The sequence below is a fragment of the Oxyura jamaicensis genome, chromosome 20 (genome assembly GCF_011077185.1).
Source record: "Oxyura jamaicensis isolate SHBP4307 breed ruddy duck chromosome 20, BPBGC_Ojam_1.0, whole genome shotgun sequence".
Classification (NCBI taxonomy): Eukaryota; Metazoa; Chordata; class Aves; order Anseriformes; family Anatidae; genus Oxyura; species Oxyura jamaicensis.
The window spans coordinates 15,140,388-15,159,394 of NC_048912.1; the positions used below are offsets into that span (position 1 = coordinate 15,140,388).

Consider the following 19,007-nt stretch of genomic DNA (forward strand, 5'->3'; position numbering starts at 1 on the left):
CCCCCCCTCCGCCTCGTTGCCGGCAGCCCGGTGGGCGCACGGTGCCCAGGCCCCCGCCTGCCGCCCCCGCCGAATCCTTTTGTTCCGGCGGCACGGGGGGGGGGCGGGAGCGGACGGGGGCCCCGCTCCGCGCCCCCGCGGCCGCCTCGAAGCGTTACAGCCGTTCCTCGGGCAGCCCCCCGGAACCCCCCGCCCGGGGCATGGTGCCTGGAGCCCCGGGGATGCCGCGGGCAGCGAGCGGTGCCCGGCCGCCCCGTCCAGGCACGGCCCCGGTGGCGGCGGCCGCTGCCCCCCGGCTGCCCGGGGCTGCCCCGGTGGGCTCCAGCAGCCCGAGCCCGGTCCTCGCCGCCCGCCGGTAACGGCTCGGGGGAAATTCCCACCAGACGAGCCGAGTGTAACGGATTCGGCGGCGGAGCCTGCCCCCGCGGTAACCCCCCCGGTACCGGGCCCGCCCGGGGGGGCGCCAGGCACGACCCGCACCGCCGGGCCGGGCCGGGAGGCGCAAGGGGCACGGCCAGGCTCCGGCTCCTCCAGCTCTGGGCCGGGGGCTGGAGGGCGAAAGCGGAGCCTTGGGGGTCCCCTGGGGGTCCCCTGGGCTCCCGGGGGAGGCGGCCGACGGGGGGGCAGAGGCTGCAGCCCCCAGCCCGGGCCTGCCCCGCGCTCCTTCCAGCTCGGTGGCTGCTGCTCCTCCCTGGAGCTAAAATAAAATCGTGACCATTTAAGGTGAACAGGAGACGCGTGGACTTCGGTGGAGCGGGCTTTTAACCCCTTCCCATTGCCGGGCTTTGTTTATTCCTTGCGCTCCCTTCGGCTTCGAGCTGGACCGGCACAAAGCCGATCAGGAGCGGAGGTCCTCGCGGGGCCGAGGCGGCTGCGTTGTCGTGCAAAGGAGCACAAAATAGCAAGGGTGTGAGTTTAAAGCCCAGTCACCATTCCGTGCTGCCTCCCCATGTGGACACTCTTATTTTACACTAAGTGCCTTTGTGTGGGCTAGGTTAATCCACTTTGGAAATGGATTAACCTAAATTTCACATCGGCAAACTTAGTGCCGAGCAGACGCGTCCACACAGGGAGCGAGGGTGGAAACGCGATTCCGCGAGAGCTGCTGGGCAGGAGCCTTTCCCCATGCAAGCTGGAGGTCCTGACCCCAAATGGGGTCACCGCCGCTACAAGTGGGGTCATGAGCCCGACAGAAATGCGATTGTTTGTGCCAGCACTCGGGGTCACGAGGCTGGCAGAAGTGGGGCTCACCGGCGGAAGCGGGGCTGCCTCCAGGAGGAGCTGGGGGAGCTCTGGAGGGCGGCATGTGGAGTTGCCTGCTGGTGGGCATTTTCCAGATTCAAACTATCTAGGGGGAAATAACTGGCAATTAGATAGAGAATCGGTAATAATAATTTATCAAGTTGTCAAGAACAGGGGTAAGCGCCTTACGGGATTAAGTTTTTTTTTTTTTTTAAAAAAAAAACATAATAAACCAGTACTACTGTTATTATATTATATATATAACACACATCAAATATATTATTTATAAGTCGCTTCCTTCCCTCTCTGTGTGTTCATTACTTCTGATCCCTGCAAACCCTTTCTCATGGACACGGACCTACCCGTGCGGAAAACGTGGGCTCCCTGTCAGGCAGCGCTTGCCCAGGCAGGTCACTGCCAATGCCACCACAGCCTGAGCTCGAGGGCTTGACAAGAACCGTGCCCCGAGTCCGTAGCTGCCCACGCGTCGTGCAGCTTATCCCAATATCAGATAATAATGCCTTAAGGTACTAATCTGCCATCTCTTCCCAAGGCAAGGCTCCACAGGCAGCACCGGGGCTGCTGCCAAAGCCAGGAGTGAACTACCTTTCGAAAACTTTGTAGGAGCTTAATGGAAGTTACGTTGCTGATCACTGTGGGCACAGGGATCTAGTGGTGAGAGCAAGGACTGCACGATGCAGGATCCGGCTATCATGCCAGAGGAGTCACTGACTCATGGGCGACCTTGTGCAAGTCACTTGATGTTCTTGTGCCTCTGGAAAGTAGGTTAAATAACAAACGGGACCTCCTGCGTTTGATGCTCCGTGAGCATCACACACGAACAGATAATAAGCATTGAAAATGCAAATCTGCCACGAGTGAGGCCCGTAAGGAGAGCAGGGCAAGAGGGGCAGCACTGTAAAAGCAGGGAGCAGCTGAAGGAGGGCCACGGACACGTGGCAGGAGATGCAACTTTTATCAAGGCTGTATTTTAAGTTATCTGGCACCCAGAGCAGAGTCGGGAAAAAAAAAAAAGGAGAGTAAAAATTTGGGAAACTTTATTACAGACCAGATTTTTTTGTGGGCTGAGGGCTGTATTCCCACTTCTTCTTGGTCGCTCCTTCTGTAGACGTAACAGTTGTTAGCATCTGGCATATGCATGAATAAAACTGCCTTTTTCTTTTTCCTCAGGAGCCAAGACCAAGAGATGGAGAGGAAATACAGCGTACTTCAGGGGGTACACCACTCACTGCCAAATAAAGAGGCAAGAAAGGAGTAGTTTCTGTGGGTGGAATTTGCTTTCCCTGGAGTACAGGAACCGGGTGTTTGAAGGGCCAGGGTACCAGCAGCCAAGCGTGATCCGATCTCCCCTAACACTGTCTGTCAAAGCATTAACACACAGCCCCAGCAGGGATGTCTAGATTGTGTTAAAAATTGAGACCGACCCTCACAGCTTACCTCTCAGACACCCCAACCACAACTGAGTCGACTGAAACATAGCCGACACTACCCATTCTTAGCCATCCTCAAGCCATGCTGTTTTTTCAGCATCCATCTTTGTGAGTCCTCTGGCTCCTCAGAGATGCACACGCTCATTTTGTGCAGGCAAGCCTCGTGATGGGGGACTTAAGAGCCTGTGCAACCAAGCAAGGTGCAAGCCTGCCTGTGCAGGTTTAACAGGAGCAGGAACACAAGCAAGTGCATGATTCAAGGTTACAAACCTGAACCGCACAGCTTCATCTTCTATAATAACGGAAATCATTAATAATAGTTCACGCTCTCAAAGTAGTTGCCATCCGAGCTCTCGAAGAGCTTTATTAGCGAGCGAGACCTCAGAAGTCTCTCTAAGGTATTAGCCCCCTTTTAAAGGGAGAAGGCAATTAAGAAGCAGCCATTTGTGTGACTCGATCAAAGTCAACACGCAGCACGTCAGCAACCGGCTTTGTGAGGCGACGCAGAGCCCCCGCCGCGACCTCTCACGGCTGTGGGAAACCCGAAGCACATCCGTGGGACTGTTCCCGGGTGCTCAGACAGGGAGCACAGACACTGAACGCTCTCGTAACCCTGCGTGGCCTTGCCACGGTGCCCCCGTGGAAATGCCTCAGAGCCCCCTTTTGCGGGATCCGAACCAAAACCTGGCCTCCAGTTCTGCTGGAGGAAGCTGCCCGTGATGCTCGTCGCCGCGCAGGGAGTGGGCAGCATCTCTCCTCAAAATATGGGGCAGACTTGGAAGAAATGGTGAATTCAAGAAAGAGGATGCGATTTCTGGCCCTGTTGGCTCAGTATTCCCAGAAACAGGCTACGGCAACGAGGCTGCCGCAGGCTGCTCGGTCAGGGGGGCCCAGGCCACGGCCAGGCCCGGCGCAGAGGCAGGGAACCGACGGGGACACCGCGGGGACCAGGCAGCCCCGGAGCCACATGGCCGAGGGACCGGCACCGCTCCTCCGGCACACAGCAGCCAGCAAGGAAAGGGGAGCAGCAGCTTGCAGCTGCTAAACACACCCGGGCAGTGCAGGAGGACAAAACGTGGCGAGCCTCGCCAGAACCTGGCAGTGCTGCTTGATTTAACACCTCCTTTCTTACAGAAAATTACGTGATTTTCCTCGTAACTGCCAAGAGTCAGGGCCTTGGCATCACACCTCGTGTGGAAGATGGAAGCTGCGGTGGCAGTGTTTACCCCAGCCAGCCCGGGGTCTGCTCTCAAATTGTATTGCTTGCATCAAGCGTTGCGCTGAGCACGTACGAAGCTTACCTGTAACGCAGCTACACCGGGAAAAATACTGTAAAATCCACACAGCTGGAAATAAACGTCACATGTTTTTACCAGCTGGGAACCTCATGGTTAATTCCAATAACAAAAATGAGCTGACCTTCACTGAAAGCAAGCCATTCACAGAAGTTTGAAACCAGGCTAAATGGTTTGATCATCTGACCTCCCGCATCTCATGAGCCATTAAGGCCAAGGATAAAAGTTTTGCTAAACTGTCTTTGTCAGTTAAGAGGGTGAAGGGAAGCAGCAAATGTACAGAACGCTGTTATGATGGCTGAGCCCGCCTCCCCTGCTTCTGCCTGGGCAAAGTCTGTCATTTAGGGCAAAATTTAAATTTATTGGCCAAAGCCCACTCCTGCCAGCAGAAGCTGCATCTCCACTAGAGGGCTTTTCTGCTGATGCAGATCTATGAGCAAGCCTTTATTGCATAAATTAAATCTGTATTTCAGAGAGTCATGTCTATACTGAACTCGGTAATTTGCATCTAGCAAAACAGTGTCTTCTAGAAGGGTAAGGCGTTTGGATTGGGAGATAACAAATTTGGAGAGCCCATCTCTTCCCTGGGAGCTTGTTTCAGTGAATGTTTGCTCTCCCTGTGCTAAAAATGTGCCTTTTATTTTTGAGTTTTCCTAAGTTCAGCCCTTAAGCCTTTTTCCTTGTTATGTCTACGTTATTTCCTTATTAAGTTTGTTTGACTTCAAGGTACTCAGAGCCTGCAATCAAATTACCCCTAAAGCTCCTTGCCTGGCCAGGCAGACGCAGCTCCTGCAGCCCCTCGCTGCCGGCCCAGCCGCGGGGCAGCCCTGGTGCCACTTCGCTCCCTCGGCAGCTTCTCAATGGCCTCTCAAAAACAGCCCCTAGGCCTGGATGTGGCATCGCAGTCTCAGTCTCAGCAAGCCCAGCCGGGGTGACGCGGCCTCCTCTTGCTGTCCCCATCCTTGTCTGTTCACCCAAGGGTCACGGAAAGCTCTCCCACCGCAGCTCTCCCGTCCTTCCCAGGGTCACCGCTGGTCCTGGTGCCACGCTCCGTGTAGGGCCAATATGCCCATTCCTCCAGGGGAAAATCCAAGGGGATTTTGCTAGTGCTCCAAAGTGTCTTAAAAGTGAATGTCAGGAAACACCGATCTTCCCAAGCTCAGGAAAGGACTCTTGAATGCAAGTTATCTTGTCATGTTGATTTAGAGATATTTATTCCTGGAGATGTTTAACACCCTCTCTAATCGCTAATGGACTAGGAAGTACCTTATCATTCTCATGTGATGCAAACACATCATCCCGCTTCCTTCCAAGCACCGAACAGGAATACTTACTGCACGCTTCTGCTTTCTCCTCACATCAACGAACACACAGCATTTCTCCAGGAACTGTTCACAGCGCACCCAGACAGCTAAATCCCGGTACCTGGACCTCGCACAGATCTGCCAGACCTGGCTCTGGTCTTCTGGACCACACGAAAAGAGATGTCTACGATTCTCACTAATGAACTGATGGACTCAGACCTGCGTTAATCACCGTAATGCTGTCAGATTTCAGAAATCTGCCCCAGGACATTTGCTAGACCAGCTCTGCACCGGTCATAGGACGGCCCCGAGCCGCGGCTGGCCAGCACCGTCACGCAGCCGTGAGCCCTCTGCTCCAGCCATGTGCTCCTCCCTGCCCCAGCTGCCTCCCCTGAGCCCGTTCTGCATCCCCAGCATTAGCACGGAGACGGACCTGAAGCAGCAAGGAAGCAAGCACGGTGCCAGGGCAAGATGCATCTCAGCTGTTCTGGTAATACCGGAGCCTTCTGAGACACCCAAGTGAGCAAGCACAGTAACAGTGGACCAGGGAGAAAGCAAAGTGGAAGGCGAAGGGCCTCACGCTGCTGACAGCCTCCCTGGCCACGAGGCTCTGTGATCTCCCAGGTCCTGCAGCGAGTCTGGACCCTAACCACCGTGCCACAACTCAGCTCCGGGGGGACCTGAGCCCTCTGCCCCCCTTCCAGGATTACCCTTTTGCTTTGGTTAAAATATTTCTTGAAACTGAGTTCTTATTTTGCAAAGCACTTCACATCCTTGCACCGTCACCCCAGGCTCACCGTGCAATTAATGGGCAGGTGGAGTGTGTGAGGGTGCAGGACAAGGCCCTCTCCCTCTCAAGCACTTACAAGTCCGTGTAGCAAAGCCATAGCAACAAGAAAAAAGCTTGTGTTATTTCAAATCCAAGAGCAGCTCCTGCCATTCACTGATTGTGTGACCTTCTGTCAGCAGTCATTGAAGCAACCTTTGAAAATGTTTCTGTATCATTTAAACCTGGTTACTCAGCCCAGAACGAATCTGCCGAGGTAGCAGCAGCATCTCCAAGCAGAGGGAGCTTGGCATTTCAGTGCTGGGGTTTGTTCTTCTACAGTGGTCGTATTCCACCAGCCACTGTGCATGAGGCCTCGGTGGAAATCATGCTGAACAGTGTGGCGTGAAAAATAAATCCAAGGATGAGTTTGGATAAGATAGAAAAGATTGTCTGGAAAATGACTGCAATAAACTCAAATAAGCAATCATTTAAAAATGCTAATATTTATCGTTTGAAAATGAGGTGGAAGGGTCATTATAGATAAATATCAAATATCCTCTTTTCATTCCTTTTTGCTGCTAGACTGAAAAGGTCGGAAGTTCAGAGAATGCTTTAAAACCTCAGCAGATACCCTGAAATATGGCTAATTCTGCATTGTGTGGCAAGGGTAAGGGGCCCGATTTTTGTCACACAGGAGAATTGCCATAGAATTGGAATGAAGGAAGGCGCACAGCCCAGAAGCTCCTGCATGTTCTACTGAACCCAATATAAGCTGCGTGGGTCAGGCATGCCAGAATAAATGTACTGACTCGAAATATATTGATCTTCACTGATGTGAGAAGATTATTTGACTTTTGTTCTCTGAATGCTTCCATACAGGATGGTGATTTGGCTTCTTGTTCTGTAAATTCTGCAGGAACTCCTCATTGTATGAATGACCATGGGAAGAGCTCCTTACTTTACTGTTTGTTTTTTTTAATGTTGTCTTTTTTCTTTTTTTTCTTTTTTTTTTTGTCCCTAAGCACAGATAAAACGCTTTCTCTAAGGTTCTTCTGGCTGTGCTTCCTTGTGGAGACGCTGTTGCCCTAATACTGATGTGCTTAACGGCAGTAATAAATTACAGTTACATGCACTTTTTTTTTTTTTTCCTGAATAATGAAGTTAAAAGGCCACTTTGGCATAAATTCATTCATTGTTACCCCTGGTGAAGCAAGTTCCTCCTGGTGCTGCTGCATGCAAATAATTGCTTTTGGCAAAAGCCAAGTAGAACACAAGTCAGTTGCTTAATTTATTTCTATTAATACCACCAAATGTTAGCGTAGTGCAAGGCAGCAAGGTGGCAAGGCAGCAAAGCTGAGATAGAGGAACCAGTATCTTTTTGTAAATTCTGAGACATAAAAACCATGCTGTGTGTGCAAACAAACTTTAAAAGCAGGGAGCATTTTCTCCTTGTTTTTACATTGGTCAAAATAACTTCTGCCCTTAGAAGACTTTTGCAGTTTGTAAACACCCGAAGCCACTGCAGCTGCAGCTCCCTAACCCTAAAGCTGCCTTGCTGGGAAGAGAGGGGCAGCAGCCGGTGTCCCTCAGTCCCCCAGCTCTGGGATCATTCTTGTTAGCAGTACATGATGTCTGTCTGCATAGGGATAGAGCCAGTGCAAATTCCTACAGCAGAATTCAGGGTGCACACTTCTCAAATCTCTGAGTCATGAAGCCGAAGTTCTCGAAACACATCCCTAAACTTGCAGCTTCAGAACTCAAGGTTCTGTACTACCGTCTGCTAGCTTCCAGGAGATTTCCTGCTACAGAAATAAGATCAAACTACAAGTCCTGCTTTCTACCTGTAGAAACTGGCACAGGGGTTTAGTTAAGCTTCACAACACGCTTCTCTTGAACAACGCTTCGGAGCCAAGAGGAGTTGCCCGATCAGTAGAAAACTGGTGAGTGGTAACTAAACAAACCTCTCAGACTGTCCTCTACGTATACGTCAAGCTTAACTTGAAAGAACCACCTCAAATGCTGAAAAGCATGGTTAGCCTTCACAGCCCACTGAGTCCTTAACCTTGGTGAAGCAAAGGTTGGTCGTTAATGGCACGTGCATCGGCGGGGGCTGTAGTCACACCGCTCTGCTACGATTTGCACCAAGACCCAGCACGAGCCGAAGGAAATGGCAGCCTTCGATCCTGGCTGGCCAAACGGGGCACCTCCCATGGCCTGTCCCCCATCCTGTGTCCTGCATCCCGCAGCCCTGTCCCTCGTCCTGCATCCCAAGCCCCGCAGCCCCGTCCCGCAGCTCGGGCTGGAGCTGTCCAGAGTTCTGCCTCTGGCCCGGCCCCGCGCAGCTCCACCGTGCAGCTCAGCCTGCTGCAAACAAAGCCCTCGACCCACTTGGGCATCCAGCACATGCAAAGGAAAAATTCTGACACACAGCAGTGCTTCCTGTCAGACGTCTGTTGGTTCTCAGGCAAGAAGGTTTCACTGCTGAAACAACGCCGGAGCTCTGTGTCTGTCCCTTCAGCTCCCGACAGCAAACCCACGTCTGGCATTTCACACCCTGGCACTGGATTCTCTTACCAGAGTCCCCTTAGGTTGCCATTAGATAAACAAATATCCACGGGGCACAACTTCACGGTTCGAGCTACCAGCAATGTTTCCTTCCCGTGCACAATGCAAACTCTTTCATTACTGCCGACTGGCAATGATGCAGGAGATCAGATTTAGGTTTCAGTGTGCTGGAAAGAAGATCCAGCACTGGCTTCCAGTGCCGATTTGTGGGGAGCGAGTAAAACATGCTTTTCTTTTTATAGACTGTTTCCATGGTGCACAGAGGTTCCCATAGCTAATTCTGCAGCTGCAGAACTTCAGAAAATTGCACAGCCTGGGTATAATCCTGTGGCAGTCTGCCCCATCCGGTCCCAAATCAAAATCCAGTGGCCTAATACTCTCATCAACCAACTGAGCCCTCTCCCACTGCGACACAAGAGCGGAGTGGCTGCAGTTGAGCCTCACCAAGCTGCTGACCAGAATGACTGAAGCATTGCCAGGGCTTCGGAGCCCATCTGCTAAATCTCCCGGGCAAACACGAAGGGGTAAAGAAACAAATTCCTATGCACTATATTTATTTTTAAGACAACTTTTTGGAAGAACCGTAAGTCTAAAGATCAAGCAGACTGCTATAAACGATAACTGCACCAAGTGCATCTCAGCTCCTCTCCGCTGACAGGACTGATGCAGCTGTTTGCTTTTTCACAGCCAAAAGCTTCAAGGCACGCTGCCCTCCCCACTGCCATGCAGCAACACTTGCTGTACCTCGTCAAAGCCTGGACAAACCGGACATATCCAAAAGCATCCTCCAAAAATCCCCCAAAAAGCACCAGCCGCCCCCTCTGCCCCTCGGCATGGGCAGAAACCCGCCGTGCGCCGCGCGCTGCTCCGTGGCAGGAGAGGAGCTCACCTGTTCCTGCGAATTCATCACCCGCAGCTTCATTTGCTTCAGATACGTGGAGGTGAGCGGCATGTTGTAGTCAATGATCCCAGAAACCAAAGAGGAAGGTGGTTCGCTCTCTGAGGAACAGAGGAAAAAATCAGTTTAGATACGGGGATGTGGGAGCGCAAACCTGCGATGCGTTCTCATAATCGTTAAACATATGTATTTGAAGCACTTAGAATCCCTAACGAGAGCTGGTGCCCGCTGAGCTAAGGTTCCTATAAGAACACGACCCCACCAAGAGGATAATTACAGAACAGATGTTGTTTTGGAAAAAAAAGAAAAAAAAAGGCATTGCTGTCACCTGTGGAAAAAGACTACACACAATATATAATTTTTCAGCCTACCAAACTAAAATGTAACAGAGGAAGAAACCGAGTCTTGCTGAAGGTCTCAGAAGCACTTCCATGCAAATGGGATTTATGTAGAGGTTGATGAACACGAATATATTTGCAGCTTGCTTTAGCATTGCAAAGTCTTGCCAATTTTGCTGGGATTCCCTCAGGTAGGAGTTAACATTAAGGCAACTTATTAAGTATCGCTATCTGGTGATGAAGATTATTTTTAACACCCTCATTAAAACACAAACTTAATTTTAAAAAACCTTCAACTTAAATTGTTCCTGTCGATTCCTCTGGCTGCATCATGCTGAGCTCTAGAGATCACTCTTGATTCAGGCTGCTCCTGCAGATCGCTTTTTCCAGCCAGACCAGGCAAGTCCCAGTAAAGCAGATCCTCAGTGATTTTCCTGAATTCGCAAAGATTTGTCAGCTCTGTCGTCATCACTGTGGAACTCCCTGCACAGGACTTGAAGTCTGCCACAATTATTTATTCTACCACTAAATTTACATGCTCATGCAGTGTGTTTGTTCAAGAGGAAAGTTGCCATTTCCCACAGGAAAGGCTGCTGGCAACAAGGAAGATTTCTTTGCCTTCAGCACAGGGATATGCAAGTGTGGAGAACTGACCCAGCCTTCCAGGGCACTCAGAAGGGATGTGCAGCCATCCACGGGAAAGCGAGCTTAAGCAACAACTAAGAAGGATTTCCAGGAGCTGAAGGTGAACCGATGGTGGGAGGTTTCCATTCCCATCTCTGAATCCCACTGCCTGGCTTGCATTTTCTGGGGTCACCAGTTTCACAGGCACCTTTGACACAGCCCCTTTAACAAACAGCCTTCACAAAATGTTTTACAGCAGCTTAGAAAATCCATCAGCCCAAATGTAATGGGCCTGCTTCTCAGAAATGCTGAATATCGCAAAATCCCCGGGGAACTCAGTGGACCTGGAGATGCTTCACACCTCTGGAAACACCAGATCTATCGTGACTGACTAAGAAATTACCTGACCAAAAACACCCTGTCTGTTACTGAGTTAAACGTTGCAAGGTTTTTGCAAATCTTCCACATCCAGAGCCTAGGCGAGGTCTGTGGAAATGTGATGTTTTTTTTTCCAGGTCCTGCTAATTCAGTCCCGGGCATCTGCAGCGTTCTTGCAGGCAGGACAGATGGCCGCAGTTACTCAGGCCATCACTCGCTCGCAGATGAAGGTGCAAAGCTTTTAGGAATGTTGTAAACTCGGGGATCTTGTAAACTAATTCCTCTCCTCTTTTCTCATGGCTGTATATCACCGCTCTCTGTCATGCTTCGACCTATAGATTAATTAGGAGCAGTCCTATGTATACATTAAGCGTGAAAAATAAGCCATTTTTCTACTGTGCAAGGTCGTTATCTTGTGATAAAAAGACGCTACATCCCAGCACAAGGGGTGCTTCCCGCAGGCTGGTTCTGCAGTAAAAGCGAAAAAAGCTCCCAGGAACAAAACCTGCCTCCTATACAGCTGGGCTGGGGTCACCGGGACGAGTTCAGGAAAGCTTTGCTAAGAATAACACAGATGGGGCTGCTCTCTCCTTGAAGCCCAGGCCTGGAAGAGGCGAGGCCAGCACGCTGCTCTCCTGCATCTCGCCCATCATGGCTCAGAGCTGCAGCGGTGAGCGAGGCCCATCGGAGGCAGCTCAACACCCTCAGGTGAGAGCAGAAGGGAGATGAACCTCGGCTCTTAGATCTGCCCGAAACCATCCCGGTGTGACCCTGGAATCATCCCATTAGCTGCAACAAATGTCCTGTAATTTGGGCAACTGCAACAGGAAGAGCTGGAGCCTGAAAAACTTTGTTTATTTTTTTTTAAAGCTAACTGGAAATAAAGAAAACCTTTGTTTTAAAGGGCCTGGAGGACTCCACAGGAACAATCCTCATAGCCTATGTCATAAAAGGGGTCTACTGGAATCGCTTAGCTCCTTTTGTGAAAGTTAACTATATCACAAGCCCCGTGCATTGGAAATACAGATGAAACAGGCAGAACGGTTTAAAGTAAAATGGTTTCAATCCTAATTCCAGACTCGTATAATTCCACTGGAATTAGCCCTAATTTAATAACAGCGTAAAAGTACAGTGTTGTTCAAAGCTTCCCATGAGCAAGATAATTTTGCTTTTATGAATTATGTGGGTGCCCTGCAGGGTTCAATGTTAGATATGTTTAATTAGGGATTTTTCTGATTACAAATGAAGTGTGCAGAGGCTTGTTTAATGGACAGGAGAAGTAGGAATAGATAGGAATGACTCCAGTGTTTCCATCTTACTGAGTTAGAGTGTACGTATGCATTTCTGTATGTGCTTATGCATGTGAATACACCTAAACATTTTTTGTTGGTGGTGAATTGCTCCAGATGAATTGTTGAATATGCATTAGTGAAATTAGACACTCTTCCCCAGTAAAAGTTACCTTATCTAACCTACTCTATGTGTTTTCACAGGTACTTAGTCACTATTTAGGTACTATTCAGAGCAGAAAGGTATTTCTGTCCTTCCATTCCTGGTGGATAAGGAGCAGGACTTCTGATGCGCGCTCTTGGGCTTATTTTCAAGAGAATTGGTAAGGGCGACAACCTCATGGCAGTCACTTTGCTCTGCTCTGCTCAGGGCAGCAGATCTGAGCCCTGTTCGAGGTTTCTGCAGCCAGGACCACCCTGGGGAGGACACCCAGCCCCTCGCCTTCATGCGCTGCCACTGAGCCTGGATGGTGCCACGGCTCTGGGGGAGGCACCTGGGGCACACGGAGCAGGACCCCGCCACCTGCAGCCCCTGGAAAGGGGACCTGGTCTTGGTGGGCAGCAACCTGGGGGGCAGCAACCCGATGGGCAGCTCTGCAGCCCCCCACCCTGCTGCCTGTCCTGCCCCCGAAGTCCTGGTGCGGCCGCAGCACAAGGGGCAGCAGGAGGGGCCCCACGTGTGGCAGATGCGGTGCGGCCGGTGTAAAGGTCGGGCTTGCACCCACAGAGGCCAAAGCCCACAATTTCTCTTGACCTGACCTGAAGGAGGGATCGAGCCCTCGGCAGGCAGGATGGGCAAGGGCTGCAGTGATGGAGCCGAGGCTAATAAATGTCACGTAGGATTATTTGCGAGAGTTTCTAAAAAATATAGCAAGCACAAAGCATTTCAGTAACTAGCTATGGGTAACTGGCACACATAATCCCCTTAAACGGAACCTCCGGGCTGTCTGTAGGTCTGCTCCTAGTAGTAAACAGTTGGAAATTGGTATTTAGTACTAGAAAGTTTCTATGGTTGGATCCTGTGTTCATATAACTCTGCTGGTCTGCTTGATAGGAGCTGCCAAATGATTCTGTTTGCCTTAAGAGTTTTGAAATATTCTAATTCTCTGCAGTTTGCTTATATTTTTATAGGAGTAATTTTGTTGGGTGAAACCTCTCAGAATCAGTTTGATGCTTTGCACTTGATGAGGAAAACAAGTTCACAATTCAGAAAAATAATAATAATAATAATAATAATAAAAACTTTAACCATTTACTCCAGAAGAAAACTTGGTCCCATCTTACGCACTGCTTATAGCTTTTAGGCCTCGGAGCTGCAGATTGGCTCAGTTTACAAAAGAACCGTAATGAGCTAACTACCACAGTTGCCATGCTAATTGGTTGTATACACAGGCATAATATAACTTTGATTACCAAAACACTTTCTGTTATCCAAAATGGGATCATGACATTTGTATATATTAATTACTGCAAATTCCTTCTTTATCAGAAACTTCAGTTATACAGACATATTCAGTGTCTTCCATTACCAAATTAATAGCTTAAAGGAAAAACTTTAGCTCAGGTTTTCTCAGAGATCTACACTTCCCCCCACATACAGTCCTGAGCTGATTGCAGACCTCTCTGCAAAGGTTTTGACCTGAGCTTTGTACAGTTGTCCTGGGGAAGGTGGACACAGGAGGGGAATTCCTGTTCAGAAGGAAAGTGGGGCTGAGCAGCTCCTTCCCACTCCCTCTGCTGAAAACAGCGATGGACAGCACGAGTTTTAAACAATTCTTTAGGCTTTGCTGCAAAAGCGCACTGCAAATAGCACGTGGTGGGAAAACCATTTGGTACGGCTGCATCCTGTGAGTGGGGCAGCCACCGACAGCGCTCCAGGGATGTCCGGAGCGGGATGCTGCCCGCTCTGCTAGCACCATCCCACCGCCTTTACCTTTGGGCTCCAGTCCGTTGGAGTTGAAATGCATCCTCTTCTGGCACTCGGTGCAGCTCATCAGGAACCTGGTCACAGCTTCTCTTGGGAGGAAGGCATAGGTCTCTGCAATCTGGAGAAATAAAGAGAGGGCTGCATGGCCTGCCTGAGCGCCCGAGGGCCGGGGTGCGGCCGGCACCGTCCCCCCTTCACCCTGCGCAGCCCAGCGAGCTGGGGTAGGGGCAGCAACGGGGTGCAGCTCCCAGCCCTGCCCTGCCCTGAGCAGCTCCCGTCCTGCGAACGCGCTTTGCGAGGCGGCTGAGCAAAAAGGGCCAGGTTCACCCCCCCCCACCCCAAAACTCCTCTCCGCTCCTCCTTGCAGTCTGAGAAGAGGGAAGCTACGAATGCCTAAGAATCAAATGAGAAAGTAAGGCCTCTTCAGCTCTGTTTGCACTGTTAATTACCATCGCACCAGTAACCTGAAGAATCCATTAATCTTTTGTAAGGGCAGGTCACTTTTTCCCACAATGACAATCAATTACTGTTAATAATACTTTGCACTTTTGTGACATATTTTACCCAGGGAATTTAAAACATTTTTACAAATAGCAATGAATGAAATCTCCTGAACCTTTGGGGGAAATGTGTGTTTTACTGATGAGGAAAAGCTAAAGGTAAATTTTTTAAACTCGGATACCTGAAGTTAAACCCTATATCCAGGCCTCAGCACCCACAGAAGGTACCTGGCTGTTGTGAGCTCCTATTATTTCAATTAGTCCCTGCCAGCAGCAATCTTACAGTGTTTCTAAAGACCGTGTTTGGGTTATTTGGAGAAAAGAGGAGGCAATTTCAATTTTAATGTAAAGATTTCTGCAAAGCTATAAGAGACCACGGAGTCTGACCTGCATAGCACCAGGCAGGGAGCTTCACCCAGGTTCTCCTGCAGCCCAGCAGCCTGTGCCTTGCCTAAAACATCTTCCAGGAAGACATCTGGTCTTAATTGGGAGACATTAAGAGGGTGGAGAGTCCACCTCTTACGTTGGGGTTGGTTCCTCCAGCTAATCACCCATCCTGTTTGGTCTAAGTGACTCGTCCCAGTGCAGCGGTTCCCAAACCAGGGCCATGACCCCAGCAGGGGTCACGGCACTTACAAGTGGGGTCATAAAGCAGACAGAAATTCAATTGTTCGGGCCCCTCCTCGGGGCGGTGAGCCCAGCAGAAGCGGGGCTCACACGGGAAGCGGGGCTGCAACCAGACACCCGGGGAGCCGCGGCAGTGGGGCAGAGGCAGGCGGGCAGCCCGGACCCCCGCACCCTCCTCCGGCCAGGGGCTTCAGCCTCCCACCTCACTTCGTAACCAAAATTAAAGGTGCATGAATTTCAAGCATTTTTTTTCTATCCTATGGGAAGGGGTGACGTTTAAGCTTCTGAAGTAGATGGAGAATACGTTATGGAGGAAAGCCTGCTGGGGCAGGGGGGTTGCGCGGTGATGGCGAGGCAGCGCTGGGACCTGGCGCTGCGGTGGGAGGGAGAGACATCCATCTCCACTGAGCGGCAGCAGAGCCCAGTGTTTTACATGCATGCTAATGCCAGATGGGTAGAAAGTTCAGGCAGGGACCTCGTCCCAGCGATTCAAATGGAGGATGCAGCGCCTGGTCCTCATGGGATTCTCCTTCTATTTAGGCACAGCCCCATCTAGCTCTGCTGTGGCTGCGTGGATGCCCGGCTCAGCCCCTGTCTCTGCACGATATTTATCCGTGCTCGAGCACCAGGAGCTCCCACAGAAACGCTGACATTCAAGGGCCTGAAAATTGCTGCTGGCAAATGTGGAACCGTGGCGTATGCAGAGAGCTGTCCCTCCGCCCCGCCTGCGGGACCGAGCCTGGTGTCCCTGACGCTTTTGCTCTAGCAGGCCCTCAGCTCCTGCTGCAAATGTTCAGCTAATTTTAGTGATACAGTTGTTATTTCTCAGCTGATTTGATGCTCTGCAGAGCAGACAGCTTCCCTGATGAGTTATCTCCCATCCAAACTCCCTTTCTGATTGCCTCCCTCTGGAGGTCAGGGACAAGGGCAAACTCTCCAGTGCCTCTCTAATCAGAAATGCTGGGGAGAGGGGGAGGCAGCTGGGGGCAGCCGAGCTCCGGGAGCCGACCGGACAGAGCTGCGGCCCCAGGCCCAGCGGGATGCACGGTGCTGCAGGGGGAGCTCGGCCCGGGAGGGAGCCCGAGGGGAGAGCGAGGAGCCCTGGGCAAAGAGCGGGACCCCGCTGCTCCCCTGGGCTGCCCGGGCACAGCCTCGTCCTTCTGAGAGATGAACTGAAGGAATTAGGGAAGGGCTGTCGTGGTCCACAGGGGAGGAGGGCATGCACAGTGCATTGCAGTGCCAGCAGCGGGGATGCAGGGTAGGGCTGCAGCATCCCATGGTGTGGGACACACACGGACAGCCCCCAGCCCCGTGCAGGCTCCAGCCCCACACCAAGCCCCGCACAACCCCAGGCACCATCGCGCAGAGCGGGGCGGCCTGGGCAGAGCTCTCCGAGCCGATGCTCGCACCAGAAACGCCAGCTGCTGCCAGCCACTTCTGTCTCCAGGCGACTCGGTCCTTAGGGCTGTGGGATTCAGGAGAGCAGCTCGGATTTGGACAGTAAATTCAGCTCTCCTTTTAACAGGAGAGCCCAAATATTTGCATCGAAGGGCTGTGCAGAGTCAGGAGAAACGGGGAGCTCCCTGGAGAAGCACACTTCAAGCTAAATTATTCCTGACCTAACTAGAATGGCTGCAGGATGGATAGATCTGGTTCTCAGCATCCGGGGAGCACCTGAGGAGACCCAGCTCGGGAACAGCCTCCATTTTCCAGAGGAGGGAGCTGAGCTCCGGGCTGCTGAGGCCAATGCCCCCGGCGTGGCGCAGAGCGGGGCCGGGCTCTGGCCGTGCCCCAGTCCCCTCTCCTGGCTGCTGCTGCCCTTTGAGGCCCAGGCCTGACATTTCCCTGGGGAGAAGCTGGCACGGGGGAGGCAGATGGCACCGAGCAGAGCACGGGGGACTGGGTAAACATCCCCTCTCACATCAGCGATGCCGAGCATTTCTCTTTTTTTTTTTTTTTTTTTTTTTTCCCCAGACATGTACAGTTGCCTTTGTATGATTCATTCGGTCTTTCCTCTCCAAGCAGCCGTACTGTTGTGCTGCCGCTGCGGCCCCGCTTCCCGTCTCCCGAGCGCAGCAGCTGCTGTGCCTTTAAACAACTCTTTTCTCACGCCTCCTCGCACAGGCAAGCGGCCTCCATCGCCTCCAGCCTCCCCCTGCGCCGGCACCGCTCCGGCCGTCCCGCTGGAAGCGCACCCCGCTGCCCTGCGCGCCCGGGCGCACCAAGAGGGGTCTCACCGCTCGGTAGGTTTTCTTCTGCCCGGCATGTTTGGGTGCTTTGCCCGGCTCCGACGAGCTCTCCACATGCATGGAGTATATGATGTCAAAGAAATCTTCCACCACAGCCACGCGTTTCAGAGAGATGCCCTCGGGCTCCGACAGTCCATCTGCCCCCTACAACAGTGCAGGCAAGTCGAGTTAGTGTCAGCGGTGGGTGACAGGGGTGACGAGATGGGCCCGGGGCTAATGTGGTTGGAGGGGGCAGAGTCGCAGAGCGCCAGCCCCGAGCCGCCTGGGGCGCAGGGGAGGTGGGGGATTAAATTAAACAGTGCTCCGGGGAGGAGGATGCTGTAGCCAGGGCAGTGGCGGCTGCTGCTGTTCTGCTGCTAAAGCTGCCAGTGAAATTGGGCCAGGAACAAAAACGAGGGAAGAGTCCAGAGCAGAGTCACAACCAATCGAGAAATTCAATTTTCATAATGTGGAATGATTTTGCTAGGCGGGGAATAGGCAGAGGAAGCTCTGTGGACCTGCAGCGGTACTAAACCACCCCAGGAACCCCTGAGACGTGCGTGCCTGTGCGTGGGGCACCCCAGCTGAACGCCGTCCCCATGAACACGATCAATAAGCGGGACAAGATTTCACTGTGATGCCAGGATACGGCCCCTAAAGGAACGAGCCAGAATCGCCCTCCTTCCCTGCACTGACCTTTCCGAGGCACCCTCCCTCCCTCACATACGCAGAGCAGCTGAGCGCTGGCAGCAGCAGCACAGCTCTTTGTGTTCGGATGTGCCGAGGAGCAGGAGGCTGTAATTCTGCCACACGGCAGTGGTGACAGACTGGTGGGAGTGGGAAGTGTGGTGAGCAGTGTTCCTCCGAGCCGACTGGCAAGAACGGTGTCAGCTCACGCTGGCAGGGAGCGCCGGGGAGGGGAGGCAGCTTTTGGTAGCCGGCAGCTGCTGACGGCGCTCGGGCACAAAGCCTCGGCACAGGGAGCAGCGATGGAGGCGGTCGGTGCCTGCCCTGGCGGCAGGGGGTACCAGAAAATGGCCAGGCTTCTGGAGGTCACTCTGCCTCTGCTTGAAAAAAATGCCATTGCTGCATATGTGTATATAAATATATGCTACACGCACACACACACATATACGCAACACTTCCCTTTGAGGCCTGCGTTCCGACAATAGATGCACAGATGCAGCCCGGTTTGTACACAGCAGGCTGGTGAGCAGCAACCTGCACATCTAAATGACCTGCAAACTATCTTCCTCGTGTGCATTCAAACCTGTGAGTGCAAGCAGAGGGCTGCGTGCAAAGGAAATACCCCATCTTCCGAGCTGTCTTTTTTGTTGTTATTGGTGCTTGGGCTGTATACACTCGGACTACGGATTGAATAAATGCTGTTCTTAAGCCTCCAGTCGAGGGAATCTCAAAAATCAATCATTTAGAGGGATGGACTTCTGCTAAAGACTACCCAACGCGCTGGGTAAGCAGTCGTGAAGCGCTGCCTGTTGAAGCTGCTCACCCCGATTTCAGAGCAGAGGCCACGGCCGCAGCGGGACGGGTGGGCGTGCTGGCTCTGGAAAC

General features: G+C 52.1%; 1 protein-coding gene across 1 annotated transcript in view; it reads right to left on the reverse strand.

Moving 5' to 3' along the window:
• Positions 1-18,343, reverse strand: part of NOL4L (nucleolar protein 4 like) — a 40,394-nt gene extending 22,051 nt beyond the window's left edge. The window contains exons 1-3 of the mRNA XM_035343933.1: positions 17,445-18,343; positions 14,087-14,198; positions 9,516-9,625 (exon numbers count right to left, since the gene is read on the reverse strand). Of these exons, the coding sequence (XP_035199824.1) occupies positions 9,516-9,625; positions 14,087-14,198; positions 17,445-17,516 (294 nt within the window). The 5' untranslated portion in view covers positions 17,517-18,343. The remainder of the gene's footprint in view (positions 1-9,515; positions 9,626-14,086; positions 14,199-17,444) is intronic.
• Positions 18,344-19,007: the final 664 nt, after the last annotated feature.